This window comes from Trichosurus vulpecula, chromosome 1 (assembly GCF_011100635.1).
Source record: "Trichosurus vulpecula isolate mTriVul1 chromosome 1, mTriVul1.pri, whole genome shotgun sequence".
In the NCBI taxonomy this organism is placed as follows: domain Eukaryota; kingdom Metazoa; phylum Chordata; class Mammalia; order Diprotodontia; family Phalangeridae; genus Trichosurus; species Trichosurus vulpecula.
Window position 1 is genome coordinate 525,294,092 of NC_050573.1, and position 26,397 is coordinate 525,320,488.

General features: G+C 37.7%; 1 protein-coding gene across 2 annotated transcripts in view; it reads left to right on the forward strand.

Moving 5' to 3' along the window:
• Positions 1–26,397, forward strand: part of RADIL (Rap associating with DIL domain) — a 111,792-nt gene that overhangs the window by 40,732 nt on the left and 44,663 nt on the right. For both annotated transcript variants that reach the window (XM_036741237.1, XM_036741236.1), the window contains exons 3-5: positions 6,825–7,141; positions 9,023–9,691; positions 11,866–11,903. In XM_036741237.1, coding sequence (XP_036597132.1) covers positions 6,825–7,141; positions 9,023–9,691; positions 11,866–11,903 — 1,024 coding nt within the window. The remainder of the gene's footprint in view (positions 1–6,824; positions 7,142–9,022; positions 9,692–11,865; positions 11,904–26,397) is intronic.

A 26,397-nucleotide genomic window follows, 5' to 3' on the forward strand; every position in this document is an offset into this window, starting at 1 on the left:
TCATGTTATTCATATAGGATTCAGTGATTTAAATAGAAAATACTCAGAAAAGAATTGAAGAAGTTTCATAGAAATTTTAGCTTCCAAGAATACCCATTTTGGTCTTCAGAATAAATTCCTGATTGTGTTTTACAGGTGAGTGGGTTTGATATAAAGCTACCTTCATGTCCTGCCAAGGTCTTCATAAGCTAAAGTGATTCCGTCAAGTCCATATATTATGGGGCTGTTGTGTGTGGATTGCTTTACAAACCTTATAGGGCTTTATTAAATGTTAGCTATTACTTTAAATCTTAAATAAATTTAGTTTCAAATGTCATTTGATTTGATTTTTACAGTTTCATGCAAAAATCAATAAAAGGTAGTTAATCCAAGTCATTAAAAGAAGACTCATTTAGTGCAGTGGCATCCTATATTTCTACCATATTTATTTTTTACAAGATATACTGAACTACTTTTTTAAGAGTCCTTCGTTCTTTCTCCCAGTAGAAGTTTTTGCTTTGCTCCAAATAGTTGTCCATAACCCTCCAATTTTTAGATCACTTCCTACTTCTGGCGTTGGAATTAGGTAATAGAAATCTTTCAAAATTTTGACTGTTTTAAAACACTTTTTCAAAGCTAGCTGCAGCATTGGGAGGAAAGAAGAAAAACAGGAGCAAGAGGGTAAAAGCTGAAGGCTAAGGTTATAGAGGGACTTTGTTATGTTCAGGAAAAAAGCTGTGTTTATCTTTCCAGTGCAGCTCAGTAGCTAACACAGCCCTTATGACAGGAGCTCTATCTACAGTTAAAAGCTGCTTTTAAAGCTAATTTTGCCGTACAAAATAAATAGAGAAGCTTTTCCTCTCCACTAGATAAGGGAACACTAATTTCATTGAGTGATGGTGGGAGAGCAGTTTTTAGTGGAAATATTTTTACTGTCCAACCTCTTTTCCCCTCTTCTAATGGCCTCATTTTATAAGACTGACATAGATAGAAAAGGGGCTGTTTCTTTTCTTCCTGCAGAGTGAACTCCTCTAGTTTGTCTCTTGGACAGGTGAAGAAAGCAAGCTAGAAATAGTTCAAGAGCAAATGAATCCCAGTGTCCTTTTCTTTCTTGTCAGTGTATATTATAGCTCTGACGTAGTTACCCCTAAATTTGGAAGCATGGTTTTGGAGGTTTTTTGTCCTGATAACAGACAGTAAAGTGCCCAGCAGATTTCTAGAATAGAGGAAGGTAGAGCACAGTCACATTGAACAACCAAATGGTGGAGCCGTTAGGTATTGTGCTTTGTTTGAGATGCTGCCATGTATTTTGGTTTACTTTATTTGTAGTAGTACTCTCAGAGATGTTGGGAGAGGAATTATTTATTTTGCTCCTAAATCTGTATTTTTTATGCATTGCCAAATGTTTGACAAAGCAGGGAAGATATCTGTTATCCTCTGTGGAAAAATGGTATTCCTGCATAGTCAGCCCTTGATTATTTGGGCCTAGCTTACCAATTTGCAGACTACCTAAGCCCCTCTTTCAGACTAATTCACTTGCTAATCCAGTTAACCTGTCCTACCAAAGATTAGTATTAGGGAGAAGAGAAATCCTGATGAAGAGATTCCTTATACCATTGTACCTTTTCTGCACTTTCTAGTCTTTGAGAGCCAGCTGGGTCACTGAGAGATTAAATGACTTGCCCGGAGTCACATAGCCGATGTGTTTCAGGGGGTAGGGCTTCTTGACTTTGAGGTTAGCTCCCATGTGAATTTTACTTATGACTCTTTAATAGTGGCAGAAGTTTTGTGGGATGGGGCAGCTAGGTGGCACAGTGAGTAGAGCACAGGCCCTGGAGTCAGGAGGACCCGAGTTCAAATGCAGCCTCAGACACTTGACACGCTTATTAGCTGTGTGACCCTGAGCAAGTCACTTAACCCCAATTGCCCTGCCTTCCCCCCTCCAAAACAAAAAAAAATTTTGTGGGAGCTTGAAACTAAGAACTAAAGTAGATCTTTTGGATTATTTGCAGATTTCAATTTTCTCTTCTTGATTATCACAAGTAATCCAGAATTGAGAGAGCACCTTGGGTGACCTATCAAATGAGTTGTACTACATTAACACTGATTCCTAATATGTAAAGAAAAGAGTTTGATCTCAAGAGGGCTGGGCACCTTTTCCAAAACCAAGCACCCGGTATGGTTTATACAGTATTTAAGATGAAGCAAAGTAAAAGAAAAAGAGTGTATTGGTTTTTTCTTAGATTTGAACAGAGTACACCATTAACACCATACCTACAGGTATCTCTTGTACACTTCGAGCTTATTTAGTCTTTAGGGAGCTTACCGTCTAAGAGAGAGAGATGACGCAAATAACTAAGTCCTACATGTTGGGCTCTGTTGTTAATAGTGTATTCTGATTCAAATCTAAGAAAACCAATACACTTCTTTTTCTTTTACTTTGCTTTATCTTAAATACCAGGTAAACAGTGTTGCCAGTGCTTGGTTTAATCTTGATTCTTGAGGACCTAGCCCAGTACTCTCTGCAGATGGTGGCTGCTTCTAAAGTCATACTTCTAATTTCAATCATAGGATCATAGATTTAGAGTTTGAAGAGGCCTCAGAGTTACCTAGCCTAACCCCAGTTTATAGATGAAGAACTGAAGCCCAGTAAAGTAGAGTAACTTGGTTAAGGTCACATAAATATCAGGAATGATTCATGAACCCAGGTTTTCTGACACTTCTTTCTGTTGTACTATACTTCTCCCTGTTCTGAAAATATTAGAATGAATTTTAGAAGAATTCACTATCTCTTAGGAGATCTCAGAGTGTATTTTAGCATTAGTTCTCTGGCTGCTAATGAGGTGACTTGATTGAAAATGTCAGTGCTACTGAACTTGCCTGGATCTTGACCCTGTAATACAGATGTTTAGTATGGACAGCCCAAAACAACAAGTCATGCATCTTATGTCAGGAACCCTGCATGCATCCCTCTCCTGTTGCCTCAGTGAAGCTGAAAGGGTTTCCAGAGCACCCAGGGTTTTAAACCTAGAACATTTTATAATCAGCATACAGGCTCTGTTAGCTACTATTAAAGATCCTGGAGGTGGTTGTTCTTTGTTATCTTCCTAGGTCCCTGAACAAAAAGTTGGGGTTTGTATGAAAAAGAGTAGAATAAAACTGTTCTTTTTTTCCTTTTAAGAATGGATGGCACACTTTGATGATATATTAGGAATCACAGAATCACGTGAAATTGTAACATATATATGTAGAAGAGTATCCTTTCATTTTTAAAGCCTGTGTTAACAAAGAGAAAACTGTAATTTCTCCTTGTCATTTAACTGTGAGCAGTCTCCCAACTAAGATCACAGTGGACCTGTGCTTACTGGTTCTATTTCACCTCTGTGGATTATACTTCACTATTGAAGAACCAACCTCCAAGATTCCCAAGGCAAAAATCTGTCAGGCCACATTCAGTAACTTTCCACTTATATTCACTCAAAGGGAAACCCTGATTGTTCCATGTTTCTACCAGCATTACATTGCAAATATTTTTATTTTCAAGTGTTCAGTGCAAAGCAACTAGCACTCAGAATATCTCACTGCTATGAATAAATTTCATCCTGTAGTTAGCAGTATTAAACTTAATCTATCTCTAGGCCTCAACTTGACAGGGTCCCTTTAAGCAATCAGCAGACTTGAAAACGCGGGCTCTGCAGAGAGCCGTTGTCTCTGGCATAGAGGAATATAGTGCATTCTGCTCTGAGCCTTTGAATTTGGAGATATGATCCCGTAGGAGAAGGCTGTACTTAAAAATACCCTATTTTGCATGCATTCGCTGGGCTTTGTGCCACGTAAAATGAAATTTGGAAATTGAAGAGGAAAAAGGCTATTTTTTCCCTCAAACTTCCCTGCTGTTTTCATAGCTTCATGACTTCTGAAAGGTAATTTTCAGCTTTTCCTCTCTCTTAGAAATCTTTTTTTATTTTTATTTTTTCTATGACTGGACCACTCAAAAACCTTCTTCCTTGACTCAGAAAAGGTTGAAAGATTAAAAATGCCATTTTTACCTTTCCTGTTTTACTTTCCTTTCAGATTTCTGCTTCACAGCTAATATTTAGTTTGCAAAATGCTATCAGTCCCAGAAGGGAGCTGCATCTGCCATTATTTGGGATAGAGGTCCAAAGCAGGTGGGCAGAAGGATGATAAACTGCGGTAATTGGGCTGAGAGCTGTATACTGTCCCTCAGTCTCACTCTTCTGACTGCTCTTCCAAATTGATACCCAGAAGTTAATTAAGGTCTGCTCTGCAGCAGGCAGGCTCTGAGATTCCTCATACTGCAGTCTGCAGGTTCAGGCAATTGGCATTCTCACCCTGATCATTGGCAGAAGTGGTCATCCTCCAGTACAGTACAGGATAAGGAAAGAAACCCATCCACAAGCCCTGTATGGTAAGAAATAAATCTCTCATCCTTAAGCTTTGTGCCCTGACATTTCTTTTATTTATTTTCTTTTAATATGCCTCTAGGCAGCTGATGCTGCAGATTTTGATGGGTCTTCATATAAGGCCAAAATAAGCCTAAAGGGCATTCTGAAGGAGAAATGAAGCTGAGGGTTTTGAAAAGAGAATGCTTAATAATGAATTTGGGGAGCATTTAAATTTGGAGCTAATTTTCATATACTGTGATTTCTCAGATTTTCCAATTACTTTGATGTGAAAGATCTCTCACTTTGTATTTATAAGTTCTTAATGCAATATTTTTAATAATTTTGTATTCAGTGTTACTGTTATACATTAGAAGAGCTTAAAATATAATCCTAGGGAGCTATTTTGTAATTTCTGTTATTCCAACTTCATCCCCTGGTTTTCGATGATAAAAGACAGGTAGGAGGTCCACTGGGCAAGGAGCCAGATGATCTGGGTTTTATTTCCTAGCTTTGCAACTTTGCTGAGCGGACTTGGGCAAATAGCTGAATCTCTCTGAACCTTTGTTTCCTTATCTGTAAATTGGGGATAATCCCAGTCTTGTTTTGTGAAGGTTGTTGTGAAGATCGAGTGAAGTAAAATAAGTAAAACCACTTTGAAGCTCATGAAGCATTGTGCAGATGAGAGGTGATGTTATGTAATAGGGTAAATGTGATGAATGGATTTTACTTCCCTATGATGATGACATTTTTCCAGTGGTTTCTGAGGGAAGGATAAGAGTTATTCACTGGGGGGATTTTATGGATACTAAGTATAGGTGATGTGATAATACTTGTGGACCCTAGGAAATAAGCTGGCCCGTCATGTTGGTGCTATTTCTGCACCCTGGTGGTGGTTTCAAGGAGAAGCTCTCATATAGATCTTAAAGGCAGGTTTTATCAAATATACTTTGGATCTAGAATCCAGCCATCAAATTTAGAAACCGGTTGAATTTTTTAGGAAATAAAAAGGAAGGGAGGTGAGAAGAAAGCCAACATGCTTCTGTAGGCTGATGCTCATTAAGCTCTGGTCCAGACCCAAATTAGGGTCACTAGACATCTAAAGAAAGACCTTAAACAATCCTCTATGAAGACTCAAAGAGGTAGGTGAGCATATGTGGCCAAGGAGTTTTGTGGACCTTTAAATTGAAGGCCATGGAAGCCAACAGCGTCTTCCCACCTTTGCTTCCAGTCTAGTGAACTTATTGCTGTGAGAATTTAGTGACAAGTAAATCTTTCAGTATCCATTGTCCCAAGTGAATTCCCCTTTGTTTCAAGCAAATTCCCCTCCGAGATAAAATTGGCAAGTAAGTTTAAGCCTAGTTGCGAAGTTCAAATCTATTTTCTGAGTGGAGTAAGGTTCAGTGGTAGCTGAAGAACCAAAGAAGCCAGGTCTCTACTATGGCCAGCATTGAATGGTGCTGTCCAGTGTTGTCTTCTTTTTAAAGTTATTGTTAAAGCTATTTTTTAAAAAGTGACTAAGTATGCATGTCTGTCACCAATGCAACATTCACAGCACTGACAGCGACTATGAATATGCTGCGTAGTTCTGAATCACAAAATATAAGACTCTATATGAAGACAGAACCAAAACGTTTGTTCAAACACTAGAAAACCAAATCCATCACAGCAACAAAGAAATCCATACACAATAACAATGCAGGGAGCAGCCTTCCCCCTGCTCTGGCTTTTCCACAAACAAAAATTCACAGCTAGCTGCCTGCTTGCTTCCTCTCTCTGCTTCAGCTCTATCTTCTCTGACCAACTTCCTCCCTTCTGCTCCACCCTTCCTGCCCCACCTGTTCAGCAAGCTCCTCCCATCACAGACTTCCATGTGACTTAAGCAAGTCACATTGGCCCATTAATGTATGGGAAAGATCTTTAAGCAAAAATACATTAACAATACAGCATGGCAGGCAACAGCCAACAAGCAGGTGGTTAATGCTTCTCAGTTCTCTTGTGTGTGTTGTCTTCTCCATTAGAATGTAAGCTCTTCAAAGGTAGGGACTGTCTCTTTTTTCCTGCATTGTTTAGAACAGTGACTGGTATATAGTAAATACTTAATAAATGTATTTTTAATTTGCTTTATTACTAGGACTTGTTGAGCTCTATCTTAAAGAAAAGCTCCCAGGGCATTATGGTGTAAATGGATGATGGGGATATTTATATGGTGTTCTATATTTAAAAAATCTTCTAATATCAGAAAAATGGTGGTGATAGAAGAATGCTAATATTTTGGAGGCAGAGACTCATTTGAGAAGACTTGTCTCAGCTGAAGAGAAGCTTATTTGGTTAGAATGAGAACCAAAAGGATATAGTGAGAAATTAAGTCCTAGTTTAGAACCCCAACTATTTAATTCTAAAAGAAGTAATTCTTTGAAAACAACTTGCTTTTCATTTTAGGGATCAATGCTCAGGCAAGGAAACTCCAGAAGAATCGTGCAAAGGGTGCTACAACACTGACAGCAGGATGTAAACGAAATTCCACCCCACCCGCACTTCGGCGCACAGTTAGTGAAACCAGCTTGAGTCATCCCAGTACACAAGAAGAGGAGCCAAAAGGGCATCATTCCACCTTGCTAGACCCTAACCGAAGCCCAGAGGACCCAGGCAAGGAGCTTCAGGACACTGTTTTGGAGACAAATAGCAGTAGCAATATGCGATACTCACTTTACCAGTCGCCACACCTTCTGCTTCTGCAGGGCTATAGTCAGCAGCATGTACGTACTTCACCTCTCTTATGAAACTGACTGGATAAGCACTTCCTAGACTTGTGATGAATAAAATTTGCCCCATCTTGAAGTGGCCTCTTGTAGCCTTTAGTCAAATGATCTTCCTTGGAAGGATAATTTCTAATTTACAACTAGCTAGGAATTGAAGGGGCTGGGGACACTCATCAGTGTGTGTAGGTTGGCATGAAGATATTTTGAAGAATTAAAATGTTATATTAAAAGATGATTAGGAAGTTTGACAGTTCTTTACAAGTAATAGATAATTGTTCCTACCCATGTAAGATGGAGAGAACTGGCCCTAGGTAGCAGTAACAGTAGCCCATGTTTCTAGAGCACTTTGAGGTTTACAAAGCTCTTTACATACCCCGTGAGGTAGATGGTGAAGGCATTCTTGTTCCCATTTTTCAGAGAATACTGAGATTCAGAAAAATGACCTGCCCAGCTCATCCAGGTAGTAATTGTGAGAGCCAGGATTCAAACCCAAGTCTCCACTCTGCAGGAATAGCAGTTGATTTTTATTTCCCAAGTGGAGAATGCTGAGAATCCTCCCCAGTGTCTCCTGTAAAGTCATCTCCAGCCCCTGGAATGAACAGCATGACCTTTTCACAATGGGAAGAATGCTATTCAGAGAAGTCTTCCACTCTGCCAACCAGAGTGCCTAAGGAAAATGTGCTATCAAAATTTCATGTATGCCCGTTTTAGTCACTTGAACCCCCCAGTATAGGACTGGACTTAATAGTGATCCCCCCTCGTTCTTAAGTTTTCCACTGAATTCATTATCCTTTCTTAGAGAGCTTTACACATGGGTTTCAAGGTGGACACAAAAGATTGTATGGTCTTCATTTCTAAGATGGGGATAGCCACAGGCTGGTTGGCTTCGTTACAGGACATAATCTCACTGGTAGAGCTAGAGAGAGCCTCTTTCTTGCAATTGTATGTAGATATTCCTAAACCTATGGAATGTAGCATGTTTCTTGAAAGATGACTTTGGAAGCAGTTACCATTAATATCACCACTGAATGTACTTTAGCCAGAAGTTAGTGCCTTATTCCTCTAGTCCACACTTGCCATGCTGTTTACAGATAGCTCTTCATTTTCCCCTTCATCATTTCCTATTTACTCAGCTTTAATTTATTTTCCTATTCTATTTAAGAATTATATCTCATTGGGGCAGCTAGGTGGTGCAGTGAGTAGAGCACAGGTCCTGGAGTCAAGAGGACCTGAGTTCAAATGTAGCCTCAGACACTTGACACACTAGCTGTGTGACCTTGGGGAAGTCACTTACCCCCAGTTGCCCTGCCTTCCCCCCTCCAAAACAAAAAAACAAACAAAAAAGAATTATGTCTCATTAAAACTAAAATATAAACTTTCAGATACTCAAGTGTTAAGGGAAAGTCAGATTACTTAATTGGAAGGAGAGAAAGATATTGTGCTTGCACATTAGAGGGAGGCAGTGCTGTGGATCACTTAGGGACGGTTTAGCAGTTATGGGCATGTGGTCAGTAAGTTAGTCTCTCTCTTTTTAGGTCACTTGTCATCCTGCCACTGCAAATTTGAAGGTGTTAGAATGGAGCAGTCTCTTGAGTCTCCAGTCTGTTACTTATTGTCCTCTGGGATACTGATCCCTGGGGAAGAAGAAAAGAAAGTTGTCCAATCTAAGGGTGGGTGCTAAATGTGGGGCAGGTGGAGGGCAAAATGCAAACAAGAGATCCCATGGCTCTTCAGCTTCAGGTAGGCTCAGGGCCCTCGGGACAGCTCTTCTTGCATTGTAGGCTCGAGTGACCAGAGTGCCTTTTTTCTTGTGTTTTTTTCCTGATCAAGTTGCCTGAAGCCTTGGCTTGTCTCTGAAGTTTTATGTTTTCATTTCAGGATAGCTTAGTTTATGTGCTCAACCGTGAACAGCACACAGTGGGCCAGAGGACTCCTTCTAGCAAGCCTAGCATCAGCCTTTCAGCCCCAGACATTCTGCCCCTTCACTGTACCATCCGTCGGCTCCACTTCTCCAGCCATTCGAGACACTCCCAAGCAGAAGAGAAGCTTATCCTTGAGCCAATACCCGGGGCTAGCATATCTATCAACTTCTCAGAGGTGGAAAAGACTATGGTACTCCACCATGGAGACCTACTGTCATTGGGGCTTTACTACCTGCTGCTTTATAAGGATCCTGCAAGAGCCCAAGCCCTCCCTGTCCAGACCTTGGCACGACTCAAAGCTGTCCCCCGAACATCAGACCCTGTCACCTGTAAAATGTGTGGGACAGTGCTTAGGGGCAGAGCATCTTCCTCATCCAAGAGGCGTGGAGTTCTGCCTAGTCAGAAGACCCCTCGACGAAGGCTTCATCTGGAATTTGAGCCAGGAGTAGAGGACGTACTAGTGAAGAGGATCATGACGCTGATTGAGCCAGGGGGTGATGACCATAAGCTGACACCTGCTTTCCTACTCTGCCTCTGCATCCAGCATTCTGCCACCAACTTTGAGCCAGGCGAATTTGGGCAGCTATTGCTTAAACTGGCCAAACTAATACAGAGGACAGTCTGGGTCAGTCAAAACAGGGAATGAAGGAGGTTGGGCTTCTGAATAGTGTGACCAGCAGTGCTTGGGCTAATTGCCTGGCTCTTTGTCAGAGATAGTTTTAGACTTTGTTTCTAGTACCTAAGGCATCAAGTATCAGTAATATGTTTTTGGTCCTCCTCCTCCTCCTCCTCACTTCCCCACCCACAAATTGAGCTAGGAAAGCTAGAAGCTTTCTTCTATAGCTGTGGGACATTGGAATTTATTAGAAGTAGAGCAAAACCTTTTCTGCTTGTCTGTAGTTTCTAATTTATTTTTTGATGTCTCGCAAGCATATTAGGGAAGCAGATAAAACTCTTGGAGTATAAGCAAAAGGCTACCAGATATATCTTGCTACAACGCCAATTTGAGGGAAGCAGGGCCAGAATGATAATGAATTATTTTTGCTCAACATGCTTAGGTTCTAGACATACTCTCCCCCAACCTTTTTTACTATTCTAGATCACTTTTGACTCTCTCGTTTGGTTCCTTTATGAAGGTGGTGTTGTCCAGTGTTGTTATGTACTGAGAACTTAGGTCTGAGAACAAAGCTAATTATCTTCAAATGATAATTCTATAGGTAGAGTCTCCTTAGAGTTATCTACAAATGATTCTTTGTTGGCACCTTGCCACTAGTGCAAGCATTGCCCATAACTCCCCTGATTCCTGCACATGAACACAGTTGGTAAAATCTGATGGGAACAGGGCTAGATGTGATTGCTATTCAGCTGCTTTCAGTGAGAGAGCACCAGTATTAAAGTTTTTCAATAATGTGGTAGAGGCAGAAAACTAACGCAGCACTAGTCACTTTTAAAATTAAAACAACTTTATGGAAGGAGGTTTAGCTGTTAATATCTGGGATAACCTCTTCTTGGCATTTTGACAGCAACTTGTATAGTCTGAATTGTGTTTGGAATTGGCATTTGGCTGACTAAGTTATCTGAGCTGTATCTACTAAATGAGAAAGGCCACAGTCTTAATCTCCTTATTATTGAGGGAAATAGAGAGCCTTTGTTGTTCACATTGGTCATTCTAGGTGATCCTTTCTACAAATCTTAGGCCAGTCTGTGTCCTGGAGCAAAATTGTGAAAAAGCATATATTTGTAAGATTTCTTTTTAGAATCAGTGGCTTGTTTTTGTTGCTATTGACAGGTAATGTGATTGACTAAGGTTTGCACCATACATCTGATAGCTAAACCTCAATTCCATGGAGGCTATGATCTGGGTACTGTGTCAAGTCTTTTTCTAGGATTGTCAGTATGAAATCTAGTATTATAATTCTGTGGCAGTAGTCATTTATACTCATGGAGGGCTAATAATTTGCATGGTACCTGGTGAAATCAATTTAGTGGAAAATGAATGCCTGCATATTATGGATAATTTTAACATTTAAAGTATTTTTATTTTATTTAGTCTCAAAAAAACAAACAGAATATGGAGTCAAAGCCTAAATAACAAGAATGAAATCTGAACTATTTATATTTTGAAATAAATACAAATTCTAATGAAAGTCTCAATAACACTGATTGGTAGAGGCTAAACTCTAAAATAAGAGTCGGACTTGATGACCTAATAGCCTTTTCCAGTTCTAAATCCTATGATTCCTCCACTTTTTTGGCTATCTGTTTAGGAGCTTTTGACCCATTCCTTTCATATAGTGTCTACAAAATTTGTTGTATCTACAGAAAATTTATTGATACAGATACTCCAACCCCATTTTACAAACAAGGAAACTGAGGGTCAGAGAAGTTAATTGACTTTCCTAATCATTTGGTTAATTAAGTGGTAGAGTTAGTACTTAACTCAGATCTTCTGAATCCAAGTTCAAGGGCTCTTTTTGTTATTCTCTGCTGTAATGACTAGATACTCAGATATTGGTTATTGTGGATAGCAAGAAGACTAATTATAAATATGAATTATAGTCTTGCTTTTCTGTGGGTCAGTTTGGGAAAAAGAAAGAGAAAGAAAAAAACTGATATGTAATGCTGTTTTTTTCTGACATAATTTAAAGTAGTTAGCGTAGCATAGACTGGATCTGACATGACGGTTTCATGTTTCTGGTATTGATCAGGGTACCACAAGCATATGGGGGGTTTTATTGGATATAACTCTGTGTACATTCCTATATTTTCTCATTTTTGCTTTTATTCTTTTGCTTTTAGGAAAAAACCAAAGAACTAGCCGAGAAACAGTCTCAGCAGTAAGTATAATAGTCATATATCTTCCCTGATGTACTCATTCGACATGGAGTAAATCAACTTAGACCAGCAGGATGCATCCTGACTGTCCCCTTGAGGTTCAGCATTGTGCTTTTTTTTCCTCAATTACATATAACAAAAAAAGTAAACATTCTTTTTTTTTTAGTTCCAAATTCTTTCCCTCTCTCTTCTCCCTACTTCTTGAGGAGGCAAGCAGTTTGATGTAGGATATACATACACAGTCATGCAAAACATTCCCCCATTAGCCATTTTGCAAAAGAAAAGAGACCAGAAATAAAACCAAGAATAATAAAGAAAGTAAAAAAATATCTTTCAATCTGCATTTAGACTCCCATCAGTTCTTTCTCTGGAGATGGATAAGCAGTTTTCATCATTAGTCCTTCAGAATTGTCTTGAATTATTGCTGAGAATAGCTAAGTCATTCAAAGTTGGTCATCATATTGCTATTACTGTATACATGTTCTCCTGGTCCTGTTCATTTCACTTTGCATCAGTTCATGTAAGTCTTCCCAGGTTTTATGAAAGCATCTTGCTTATCATTTCTTATGGCACATTAGTATTCTGTCACAATCATATATGACAACTTGATCAGCCATTCCCCAACTGATGGGCATCCCTTCAATTTCCAGTTCTTTGCCACCACAAAAAGAGCTCCTATAAATATTTTTGTACATATACATATATTTTATACATATATTTCTTGTCTCCTTTTCCTTTTTATTTTTGATCTCTTTAGGATGCAGACCTAGTAGGGGTATTGCTGGGTCAAAAGGTATACACAGTTTTATAGCCCTTTGGGCATAGTTCCAAATTGCTCTTCAGAATTATTGGATCAGCTTCACGGCACCACCAGCAGTGCATTTTTTCCACGTTCTGTCTAACATTTGTCCTTTTCCTTTTTTGTCATATTAGCCAATCAGATAGGTGTGAGGTGGTACCACAGAGTTGTTTTAATTTCCATTTCTCTAATCAGTAATGGACAGGTAGGTGGCACAGTGGATAGAATATTGAGCATGAAGTCAGCAAGACTCATCTTCCTGAGTTCAAGTTTGGCCTCAAAACACTTATCAGGCATGTGACCGGGGCAAGTCACTTAACCCTGTTGGACTCAGTTCCCTCACCTATAAAATGAGCTTAGAAAGGGAAATGGCAAACCACTCTAGTATCTTTGCCAAGAAAACCCCAAATAGAATCACAAAGAGCTGGATGTGACTGAAACAACTGAACGACAATCAATAGTGATTTAAAGTATTTTTTTTATATGACTATATATAACTTTTATTTCTTCTTCTGAAAACTGTTTGTATCCTTTGGTTCATATTCTTATAAATTTGACTCAGTTCTCTATATGTTTGAGAAATGAGACCTTTTTCAGAGAAACTTGGCTATAAATTTTTTTTTCAGCCTCCTGCTTTCCTTCTAATCTTGGCAGTTTTGGTTTTGTTTGTATAAAACCTTTTTTGTTTGATGTAATCAGAATTATTCATTTTACATCCCTTAATGCTGTCTATCTCTTATTTGATCATAAAAATCATAAATTCTTCCCTTATTTATAAATCTGACAGGTAAAATGTTCCATGCTCCCCTAATTTGCTTATGATATCACCCTTTATCTTTAATGTACCCATTTTGACATTATATTGATATATTTTGTTAGCTCTTGATCTATACCTAGCTTCTGCCAAACTGCTTTCCAGTTTTCCCAGCAATTTTTGTGAAATAGTGATTTCTTGTCCCCAAATATTAGATCTTTGGGTTTGTCAAACACTAGATTACTCTGGTAATATATTTACTACTGTGTATTATGTACCTAACCTATTCCACTGATCCACCACTCTATTTCTTAGTGAGTACCAGATTGTTTTGATGATTACTACTTTGTAATACAGTTTCGAGATCTTGTTCTGTCAGGAGGGTAGAGTGCTGGGGCTGGAGTCAAAAAGACCTGAGTTCAAATATGGCCTCACTAGCTCTGTGACCCCAGGCAAGTCATTTAATGTCTGTTTGCCTTAATCCATTGAAGAAGAAAGTGGTAAACCAGTCCACTATCTTTGCCAAAAAAAAAAAAAAAAAAACCCGTATGGGGTCATGAAGAGTCAGAGACAACTAAGTGACTGAACAACAAGTGCTAAGCCACATTCCTTCACATATTTTTTTTAATTGATTTCCTTGATATTCTTGACCTTTTGTTCTTCCAGGTGAATTTTGTTATTTTTTCTAGCTCTATGAAATATTTTTTCTGGTAATTTGGTTGATATGGCACTGAACAAGCAAATTAATTTAGGTAAAATTGTCATTTTTATTTTATTGGTTCATTCTACTCATGAGCAATTAATAGTTCTACAGTTGTCTAGATATGACTTTATTTGTGTGAAAAGTGTTTTGTAATTGTGTTCATATAGTTCCTGGGTTTGTCTTGGCAGGTAGACTTCCAAATATTTTATGTTGTCTGCAGCTATTTTAAGTGGAATTTCTTTTTCTCTTTCTTCCTGCTGGACATTGTTGGTAGTATAATAATATTGCCGCCCACTTATGTGGGTTTATTTTATATCCTGCAACTTTGCTGCAATTGTTAATTATTTCGCTTAGTTTTTTATTTGATACTATCATATCATCAGCAGAGAGTTATAATTTTGTTTCCTTGTTGCATATTCGAATTCCTTCCATTTCTTTTATTTCTCTTATTGCTATGCCTAGTATTTCTAGAACCGTATTGAATAATAGTGGTGGTGGTGGACATCTTTGCTTTACCCTTGATCTTATTGGAAAGGTTTCTTGCTTATCCATATTACAGATAATGCTTGCTGATAGTTTTAGATTTTTTTTGGAGGGGGGAAGGCAGGGCAAGGTCACATAGCTAGTAAGTATGTCAAGTGTCTCAGGCAGGATTTGAACTCAGGTCATCCTGTCTCCAGGGCCCGTGCTCTACTGACTGTGCCACCTAGCTGCCCAGGATGGTTTTAGATTTTAAAGGAAAAGCTTCATTTCAAGGGAAACACCATATATTCCTATGCTTTCTGGTGTTTTTAATAGGAATGAGTGTTGTGTTTTGTTAAAAGTTTTTTCCGCATCTATTGAGGTAATCATATGATTTTTGTTATTGATATGATCAGTTATGCTATTAGTTTTCCTAGTATTGAACTAGCCCTGAATTTCTGCTGTAAATTCCACCTGTTTGTAGTGTATGACCTTTGTGATATGTTGCTGTAATCTCCTTGCTAGTGTTTTATTTAAAATTTTTTGTATCAGTATCAACTGGGGAAATTGATCTGTAATTTTCTTTCTCTGTTTTTGCTCTTCCTGGTTTTAGGTGTCAACACATATTTGTATAGTAAAAGGAATTTGACAGGACTCCTTTGCTTATTTTTCCAAATTTTACATGGTTTTGGAATGAATTGTTCTTTGAATGTTTGGTAGACTTCACTTGTGAATCTGTCTGGTCCTTGGGATTTTTTTCTTTTTTTTAGGGAGCTCATTGATGGCTGGTTCAATTTCCTTAAAGATAGGGTTATTTAAGTATTTTTACTCTTCTAGTAATCTGGGCAATTTGTATTTTTGTAAATATTCATCCATTTTACTTAAATTGTCAAAATTTTTGGCATATAATTGGGTAAAATAGATCCTAATAATTGCTTTAATTTCATCTTTATTGGTGGTGAATTCGTCCTTTTCATTTTTAATACTGATAATTTGGTTTTCTCTTTTTCTAAAATCAAATTAACCTCTTCATTTTATTTTTTTTTTCATAAAACTCACTTTCAATTTTATTTTCTGTGATTTTCTTTCAACTTTATTAATCTTTCCTTTGATTATCAGGATTTTCCATTTAGTATTTAATTGGGGATTTTTAGTTTATTCTTTTTCTAGTTTTTTTAGTTGCATGCACAATTCATTGATCTGCTCTTTTTCCATTTTATTAATATATGAGCTTAGAGATATAAATTTTCTCCTAAGTACTGCATCCCATAAATTTTGGTATGTTGTCTCGTTGTCATACTCTCTAATGAAATTATTTGTTTCTATGATTTGTTCTTTGACCTGCCCATTCTTTAGTATTAGATTATTTAATTTCCAGTTCATTTATAATCTGTTTCTATGGCCCTTTATTGAATACAGTTTTTATTACATTGTGGTTTGAAACAGATGCATTTAGTATTTCTGTCTTTTTTGCATTTGGTTGTGAGGTTTTTGTGCCCTAATATATGGTCAGTTTTTGTGCAGGTGCTAGGTACAGTTAAGTAAAAGGTATACTCCTTTTTGTTTCCATTCAGTTTTCTCTAGAGTTCTATCACATCTAATTTTTCCCTTTAGAATTTGGTTACTCTGCTATTTGGTGCATATATGTTTAGTATTGATTCATTGTCTATGGTACCTTTTAGGAAAATGTAGTTTCTCTACTTACCTCTTTTAATTCGGTCTATTTTTGCTTTAACTTTGTCTGAGATCATGATTGCTACCCCTGCTTTTTTTTTTTATCTCAACTGAAGGATAATAGATTCTTCTCTAGCCCCTTATTTTCACTCTGTGTGTGTCTCTCTGTTTTAAGAGTATTTCTTGTAAACAATGTATTGTTGGATTCTAGTTTTGATTCCATTCTGCTGTTCATTTCTGTTTTACGGGTAAGTTCATCCCATTCACTTTCATAGTTATGATTATTAACTGTATTTATTTCCATCCTATTTTTCTCTGTCTATCCTCCCCTCTTTCCCTACCTCCTCTGTGTCTCCTCAAAAATTTGTTTTCTTTTTTACCACTACCTCCCTTTATCTGCCCTCCCTTCCATTAGCCCCCTTCCCCTTCTGTTACAGGGTAAGATAGATTTTTATACACAGTTGAGTGTATATGTTATTCCTCCTTTGAGCCAATTCTGATGAGAGTAAGGTTGAAGCATTGCCACCACCCTCCTTATCTTCCCCTTAATTGTAAAAGCTCTTCCTTCCAATCCTTTTTTATATGAGATAATTTTCCTTGTTGTTCTTCTCCCTTTTTCTCAGGGCATCCCTCTTTCCAACCCCTTACTTTTACTTTTTTGCAATTATCCCATCATAGTCATCTCACACCTGTTTTCTCTCTGTGTATATGCTTCTTCTAAGTGCCCTAACAATGATAAAGTTCTCAGGAGTTACAGTTATCACCTCCTCATATGAGAATGCAAACATGTTAACCTTATTGACTCCCTTATGATTACTCTTTCATGTTTATGTTATGCTTCTCTTGAATCTTTTGTTTGTCAGATTTCTATTTATCTGGTCTTTTCATTAGGAATGCTTGCAAGTTCCCTAATATCCATTTTTTTCCCTGAAAGATTATACTTAGTTTTGCTAGAGTTGCAGTCCTAGCTCCTTGCCTTCCAGAATATGTTCCAAGCCCTCTGATCCTTTATTGTGGAAGCTACTAAATCATGTGTGATCTTTACAGTGGTTCCATGATATTTGAATTGTTTCTTTCTGGCTGCTTGCAGTATTTACTTCTTGACCTGGGAGCTCTGAAATTTAGCTATAAGTTTCCTGGGAATTTTCATTTTGGGATCTGTTTCAGAGGATGATTGTTAGATTCTTTCAGTTTCTCTTTTACCCTCTCTTTCTAGTATGTTAGGGCAGTTTTCCTTGATAATTACTTAAAATATGATGTCTACACTTTTTTTTATATCATGGCTTTTAGGTAGTCCAATAAATTTTTAAATTTTCTCCTTAATCTGTTTTCCAGGTCAGTTGTTTTTCTAGTGAGATATTTCATAGTTTCTTCTTTTTTCCTTCTTTTGATTTTATTTAGTTGTTTCTTGGTGTCTCACAGAGTCATTAACTTCCACTTGCCTAGTTGTAATTTTTAAGGAATTATTTTCTTCATTGAGCTTCTTTACATCTTTTTCCATTTCTGCTTTTTAAGGACTTTTTCTCCTTGGTGGATTTTTTTCCTCTTTTACCATTTGGCCAATTCTTTTTTTTAAGGTATTGTTTTCTTCAGTTTTTTTTTTTTGTGTGTTTCTCTTTTACCAAGCTATTGACTCTCTCTTCATAATTTTCTTGTATCACTCTCATTTCTTATTCTAGATTTTCTTCTACCTTTCTTATTTGATTTTTTTTTTTTTTGCTTTTTAGCAGGGCAATTGGGGTTAAGTGACTTGCCCAAGGTCACGCAGCTAGTACATGTGTCAAGTGTCTGAGCCCAGATTTGAACTCAGGTCCTCCTGACTCCAGGGCTGGTGCTCTGCTCACTGCGCCACCTAGCTGCCCCTCTTATTTGATTTTTAAAATCCTTTTTGAGTTCCTCCAGGAACTCTTATTGGGCTTCTGTCCAATTCACATTTTTCTTTGAGGCTTTGCTTGTAGGTTGCTTTGACATTGTGATCTTTTTCTGGGTTTGTGTGTTGAGCTTCCCTTTTACTGTACTAACTTGTTATGGTCAAGTTCTCTTTTGTTGTTGTTTGCTCATTTTTCTAGCATATTTCTTTCTTTCCAGCTGCTTACATTATTTTTTCTTTGACCTGGGAACTCTGGATTTGGCCTTTGAAGTCCCTAGGAATTTTCATGTGGCATTTTCTTTCAGGAGGTTATGAGTGCATTTTTTCTGTTTCATTTTTGTCTTCTGCTTCTGAGGGATCTGGGTAGTTTTCTTTTGTGCGTACTTGAAATATGATGTATAGCCTTTTTTTGGTCAAGGCTTTCAGGTAGCTCAGTGATTCTTAATTTTTTTTTTCCTTGATCTCTTTTCTGGAATACTTGACTTTTCTTCTGGGCTTTTTTTTTTTCAGTCTTTTGATTTTGTCTTAATATTTCTTATTACCTCATAAAGTCATTGGCTTCCATTCTACTTTTTAGGGAGTTGGTTGTACCTAGTTGTTAATTCCCTTTTTGATTCTTTCATACCGTTTATTTCTTTTCCGATATTTTCTTTTAATGCTCTCATTTAATTTATTAAAACATTTTAAACTCTTAACTTTTGCTTCATCCCTTCCAAGAAGGGATTTGAATTAGTTGAGTTAGTGCCCAAGCTTGTGTTTTTCTCTGAGGCTTTGCTTGTGGATGTTTTGGAGTCGTTTTGTTCTTCTGTTTGTAGCTTCAGATTCCCTGCCACTGTAATAGTTTTTTGTGATGGGGTTCTTTTTTGTTGTTGCTGTTCATTTTTCCAGCCTACTTCCTAACATTGGACTTGATGTTAAGACTGTTCTTTGCTGTACTTCTGGAGGTCTGGACTGATCCTTCACTGCTTTCCTGGGGTATTAAGTTCTTTTATTTCAGGATCTTGGGGACAGGCTGGTGACTTGTAGGCTTTTAGTGTTCCCAGAGTGGTATGACCTAGGTCAGGGGTGGGGAACCTCTGGCCTCAAGGCCACATGTGGCCCTCTAGGTCCTCAAGTGCAACCCTTTGACTGAATCCAAATTTCATAGAAGTGTATGAAGTTTGGATTGAAAGGGCCGCTTTTGAGGACCTTAAGGGCCACATATGGTCTTGATCCCACAGGCTCCCCACCCCTGCCGTAGGGCAAAGTGTGATTACTGCCCCTTTGTTTTGAGCTCTGCAACTTTCTGACTTGGGTTTGGGTCTGGGGATGAGCAAGAATAGAGTGGAAGCTTCTGTTTGTTAAGAATGATAGAATTGGCAGTGGAGCCCAGATGGCGGCTGGAAAGCAGGGACTTGCTTGAGCTACCTGCCACGTCCCTCCAAACACCTATAAAAATGGCTCTGAACAAATTCTAGAGCTGCAGAACCCACAAAATAGCAGAGGGAAGTAGGCTCCAGCCCAGGACAGCCTGGATGGTCTCTGGGAAGGGTCTATCGCACGGAGCTGGGAGTGGAGGGGAACAGAGCCCAGCTTGGGCTGCACAAGGACCAACCAGACCGGGAGCCAGGCAGAACAGACTGTAGGGCCCTGAATCATTGAGCTGGGGCAGTTACCAGACTTCTCAACCCACAAACCCCAAAGACCATAGACAAGGTTAATGGGAAAAGCTGCTGGGACAGAGTGAAAAGAGTTCGCCCTGGTGGAGGTGGTGCAGCTCTGAGGCTGCTTCCAAAGCTACAGCTGCAGTTGCTTCTGGCCCCAGGCCCACCTGGTGGGAGGAATTAAGCAGCAGATTAGAGTGGGAGTGCCTGGATCTGGGTCACAATCCTGGTTGGTGGTTCTTGGGGGAGAAGGAGCACTGGTGTGGCAGAACTTGCTGTGTAGAAGTAGCTCTGAAAACAGTAACGCAGCCCCTCAAGCTTGGGTCAAAGTACTCTACCAGCAGTCATACCCTGACAAAAAGCTCAGTGGTCAAGTAGTTGGCTGGGAACATGAACAGGCAGCAAAAAATGGTCTCAGATTCAGACTCAGACTTTGGAATCTTTTTGGTGACAAAGAAGACCAAAACATACAGCCAGAAGAAGTCAACAAAATCAAAGAGCCTACATCAAAAGCCTCCAAGAAAAATATGAATTGGGCTGAGGTCATGGAAGTGCTCAAAAAGGATTTGGAAAAGCAAGTTAGAGAAGTAGAGGAAAAATTGGAAAGAGAAATGACAGTGATGCAGGAAAACCATGAAAAACAAGTCAATAACTTGCCAAAGGAAAACCCAAAAACTACTGAAGAGAATAACACCTTGAAAAATAGTCTAACTCAAATGGCAAAAGAGCTCCAAAAAGCCAATGAGGAGAAGAATGCCTTAAAAGGCAGAATTAGTCAAATGGAAAAGGATGTCCAAAAGACCACTGAAGAAAAGACCACCTTAAAAATTAAATTGGAACAAGTGGAAGCTAGTGACTTTATGAGAAATCAAGATATTATAAAACAGAACCAAAGGAATGAAAAAATGGAAGACAATGTGAAATATCTCATTGGAAAAACCAATGACCTGGAAAATAGATCTGGGAGAGACAATTTAAAAATTATTGGACTACCTGAAAGCCATGATCAAAAGAAGAGCATAGACATCATCTTTCAAGAAATTGTCAAGGAAAACTGCTCTGATATTCTAGAGCCAGAAGGTGAAATAGAAATTGAAAGAATCTACCAATCACCTCTTGAAAAAGATCTTAGAAAGAAAACTCCTAAGAATACTGTTGCCAAATTCCAGAGTTCTCAGGTCAAGGAGAAAATATTGCTAGCAGCCAAAAAGAAACAATTTGAGTATTGTGTAAATACTCAGGATAACCCAAGATCTAGCAGCTTCTACATTAAGGGATCAAAGTGCTTGGAATATGATATTCTGGAGGTCAAAGGAGTTAGGATTAAAACCAAGAATCACCTACCCAGCAAAACTGAGTATAGTACTGCAAGGCAAAATATGGATTTTCAATAAAATAGGGGACTTCTAAACTTTCTCAATGAAAAGACCAGAGCTGAATAGAAAGTTTGACTTTCAAATACAAGAATCAAAAGAAGCATAAAAAGGTAAACAGGAAAGAGAAATCGTAAGGGACTTATTAAAGTCGAATTGTTTTATTTACATTCCTACATGGAAAGATGATATTTGTAATTCATGAGACCTTTCTCAGTATTAGGGTAGTTGAAGGGAATATACATATATGTAGACAGAGGGCACAGGGTGAGTTGAATATGAAGGGATGATATCTTAAAAAAAATCAAATTAAGGGGTGAGAGAGGAATATATTGGGAGAAGGAGAAAGAGATAGAATGGGGTGAATTGTCTGACATAAAAGTGGCAAGAAAAAGTAGTTCATGGGAAGGGAAGAGGGGGCAGGTGAGGGGGAATGAGTGAATTTTGCTCTCATCAGATTCGACTTAAGGAGGGAATACCATACACACTCAGTTGGGTATCTTGCCCTACAGGAAAATAGGGGGAAGGGGATAAAAGGTGGGGGATGATAGAAGGGACAGCAGATTGGGGGAGAAGATAATCAAAAGCAAACACTTTTGAAAAGGGACAGGGTCAAGGGATAAAATTGCATAAAGGGGGACAGGATGGGATGGAGGGAAATATAGTTAGTCTTTCACAATGTGCCTATTATGGAAGTGTTTTGCGTAATGATACATGTGTGGCCTGTGTTGACTTGTTTGCTTCTCAAGGAGAGTGGGTAAGGAGGGAAGAAGGGAGAGAATTTGGAACTCAAAGTTCTAAAATCAAATGCTCAAAAAAAAAGTTGTTTTTATATGCAACTGGGAAAAATGAGATATACAGGCAATGGGGTATAGAAATCTGTCTTGCCCCACAAGAAAGTAAGGGGAAAGGAGATTGGGGGGAAGTGGAGTGACAGAAGGGAGGGCAGACTAGGGAATGGGGCAATCAGAATATATGCCATCTTGGAGTGGGGGAAGAGTAGAAGTGGGGAGAAAATTTGTAACTCAGAATCTTTTGGAAATCAATGTTGAAAACTAAAATATAAAATAATAAAATACGAAAGCCCTTCACAGTTTGGTTTCAGCGTGCTCCTCGTCATAGATTCTCCCTTTTAGTCAAAATGGCCTACTCATTGTTCCTCAAACTCAAAACTCCCACCTCACACCACTTCCTGTATCTCAGTATAGGTTCTTCCCTCGAAGAGCATCCTCCACCCCATGCCAACAGTGCTTTCCCTCCTTACCTTTGCCTTCCAGAATTCATAGTTTTTCTAAGGTCCAGCTTATGGACCTGCAGGAAGTTTTTTGTAATTCCCTTAATTGTTCATTTTTACTCTCTTCTCTAGTTACCACGTATACACTTACCTCTTTACATGTTGTTTTCCTCCAACAGAATATAAAATTTTTTGAAACAGATATGGCTTTGTTTTTGTCTTTATACCCTCTTGCCTAGTATACATATTAATGTCTTTGCTGGATTAGATTGTTAGATTCTGCTTTTTTCACTTTATGCTTATGCATTTCTTCATATTTTTCATTCATAATTGAGTTATAGGATTTATTCCATTACACTGCTCCACCATAGTTCGTTCATCTTATCTATTCTCCAGTTGCTGGACATTTAGGTTGTTTGCAGTTTTTAGAAATTATTGATGATGCTACTATTATTCTCTTTGGAGATAGTTCTTTTTTATATTACTGGTATGTATTCCTAACAATAGAGTCCCTGAGTAAAGAGGTAAGATTATTCTAATAATCCTTACAGTGTGTTGTCAGATTATTCTGTCTAAAAATGCCAAAATTTGCTGTTCCCCCAGAAATGTAATATGATTTCTTTATAATCTGACCAGCATTAAGTTTTGTCATTTTTGTTTATTTTTGCTTTTTTGGTGAGAATCAGATGTTGCCTTGGAGTTATTTTAATTTATATTTCTTTGACTATTAGGACCACTTAAAAGTGATTTTTTTTGTATTGTACATATCCTTTTAAAAGTTATCTACTTGTATCCTTTGACCACATGGCATAGTATTTTTACAATTCAGTTTTTATTTTCAGTTCCAAATTCTGTCCCTCCCTCCTCCCTTCCCCCTCCCTTTGAGAAAGCAAGAAAAACAAAAACAAATATGTAGAGTCATGCAAAACAAATTTCCACAATAGCCATATCCATGATAAAAATAAAGAAACAAACAAAAATATGCTTTAATCTGCTCTCTGAGACTCATTAGCTTTTTATCTGGAGGTGGCTAGCATGTTTCATTGTGAGTCCTTTGGAATTGTAGTTGATCACTTTGTTGAACAGAGTTCCTGAGTCTTTCAAAGTAGATTATCTTTACAGTATTGTTGTTACTGTATAAGTTGTTCTCCTGCTTCTGTTCACTGCTCTTTACATCAGTTTATCCAAGTCATCCCAGGTTTTTTGGAAACCATGCCTTTTGTTGTTTCTTGTAGGACAGTAATATTCCATCACACTCCATGCCGTAATTTATTCAAGCATTCCCCAGTTAATGGACATGTCCTTAGATTTCAGTTGTCACCACAAAATAAATATTTTTGTATATATGGGTCCTACCTATTTCTCTTTCTTTGGTCTCCTCAGGGTATAGCTGTAGTAGTAATATCACTGGGCTTATTTCCAAGTTGCTCATTTTTGTTGAAGTAGTTTTGTTTGTGTAAAACCTTTTTAATTTTATGTATATTTAAAATTGTCCATTTTACTTCCAATGAACCTCTTTTGTTTGGTGATGAACCCTTCTGCTGTCCGTAGATCTGACTGATAGTTTTATCCTGATCTTCTAATTTGCTTATATTATCACCTTTTGTGTTTAAACCCAGTACTTACTTGGAGTTTATGTTTATATACAGAGCGAGATGTTGGTTTATACCTGGTTTTGGCCAGACTGTTTTCCAGTTTTTCCTAGTTTTGTTCAATAGTGAGTTCTGGCTATCAAAGCTAGGATCTTTGGCTTTATCAGATAGTAGGTTACTATGCTCTTTTGCTTCTATATATTGTGTATCTAATCTGATCCACTGATCAGCCTATTTCTTACCCATCACCAGATTGTTTTGATAATTAAGGCTTTGTAATTTTTTGTAGTTTGAGATCAGGTATTGCCAAGCTCCTTCCTTTTCGTTTTTTCCATTGATTCCCTTGATACTCTTGGCCTTTTGTTCCTGCAGATGAATTTTGTTGTTTTTCCCCCTAGCTTTATAAAGTAATCCTTTGGTAGTTTAATGGATATGACACTGAATAAGTAAATTAACTTAGGTTGTCTTGTCATTTTTAATATATTGCCTTGGACTGCTCACAAACAATTTTTATCTAATTTTTTAGAGCTGTCTCTGTTTGTTCAAAGAGTGTTTTGTAATTGTGTTCATATAGTTCTTGTGTGTATCTTGGCTTGTAGATTCCCTATATTTTACACTGTCTCTAGTTTCTTTAAATAGAATTTATCTCCACCTGCTGGATTTTGTTGGTAATATACAGAAATGTGTGGGTTTATTTTATATCCTGTAACTGTTAAATGTTGTTAATTGTTTCTGTTAGGTTTTTAGTTGACTCTCTAGAGTTTTCTAAGTAAATTATTATATCTGCAAGAAGTGATGGTTTTGTTTCCTCTTTGCCTGTGCTCATTCTTTTAATTCTTTTTCATTTTTTTATTGCTATAGCTAGCATTTCTAGTACAGTATTGAATAATAATGATGATAATAGATATCCTTGCTTACCTCCTGATCTTATTGGAAAGCTTATCCCCATTACAGATAATGCTGGCACTGTGTGTGTGGGTGGGTGGGTGGGTGGGTGGTGGTGTTTTAACATTTCAATTATTTATTTTTGACATTTTTTTTTTACTTTTTGAGTTCTATTTCTCTCCTTCCTGCTTCTTCCCCTTCCCACTAAGAGGGCAAGCAATATGATATTAGTTATACATGGGAAGTGATGCAAAATTTATTTCCATATTAGCCATAGTTCCGAAAGAAAGTGAGAAAACTATACTTCACTTTCTACTTAAGAGTTCAATCAGTTCTCTCTTTGGAGTTGGATAGCATTTTTTTCATCATGAGTCCTTTGGATTATCTTGGATTAATTACTCATCTTGTATTATTCAGAGTAACCAAGTCACAGTTGGTCATCATTACAACATTGCTGTTACTATGCACAGTGATCTCCCAGTTCTTCTCACTTAATGCTGCATCAATTCATATAAATCTTGCAATGTTTTTTTTTCCTGAAACCAACCCCCCCCAATCATTTCTTAAAGCACAGTAGTACTCCATCACCATCATATGCCACAACCTGTTCAGTTAATCCCCAGTTGAAAAATATCCCCTTGATTTCCATTTCTTTGCCACCACAAAAAGAGCTGCTGTAAACATTTTTGTACATATAGGTCCTTTTCCATTTTCTTTTATCTCTTTGGGATACAGACCTAGTAGTGGTATTGCAGAGTCAAAGTATGCACAACTTTATACCTCTTTGGGTATAGTTCCAAATTGTTTACCGGAATAGTTAGACCAGTTCATTACTCCACCAACAGTTCTTTAGTGTACCTATTTTTCCCTCATTCTCTCTAGCATTTGTCATTTTTGATAGGTGCAAGGTGGTACCATAGAGTTATTTTAATTTATGTTTCTCTAATCAGTAGTGATTTAAGGCATTTTTTCATTTGACTATAGATAGTTTTGATTTCATGTTCTGAAAACTATCTGTTTATATCCTTTGACCATTTATCAATTGGGGAATGGCTCTTATTTTTATAAATTTGACTCAGTTCTATATATATTTAGTAAATGAGAACTTTATCAGAAGAGAAACTTGCTGTAAAAATTTTCGATATTACTTCACTGACTTCATTGACTTTTTAGCAAAAAGTAGTTTCCCTGATTATCTCTTCTAATTAGGTCTGGTTTTTTGTTTTTTTTTTTTTTGCTTTACCTAAGATCGTGATCACTACCCCTGCCTTTTTTTTTTTTTACTTCGGCTGAAGCATATTAGATTCTGCTCAAGCCCTTTATTTTAACTATGCGTCTGTCTGTCTGTCTGAGGTATCTCTTGTAAACAGCATATTGTTGGATTATGGTTTCTAATCCATTCTGCTCTCCGCTTCCATTTTATGGGTAACACATCCCATTCACATTCACAGTTATGATTACTAACTCTGCATTTCTCTTCATTCCATTTTCTTCTGTTTATTCTTCT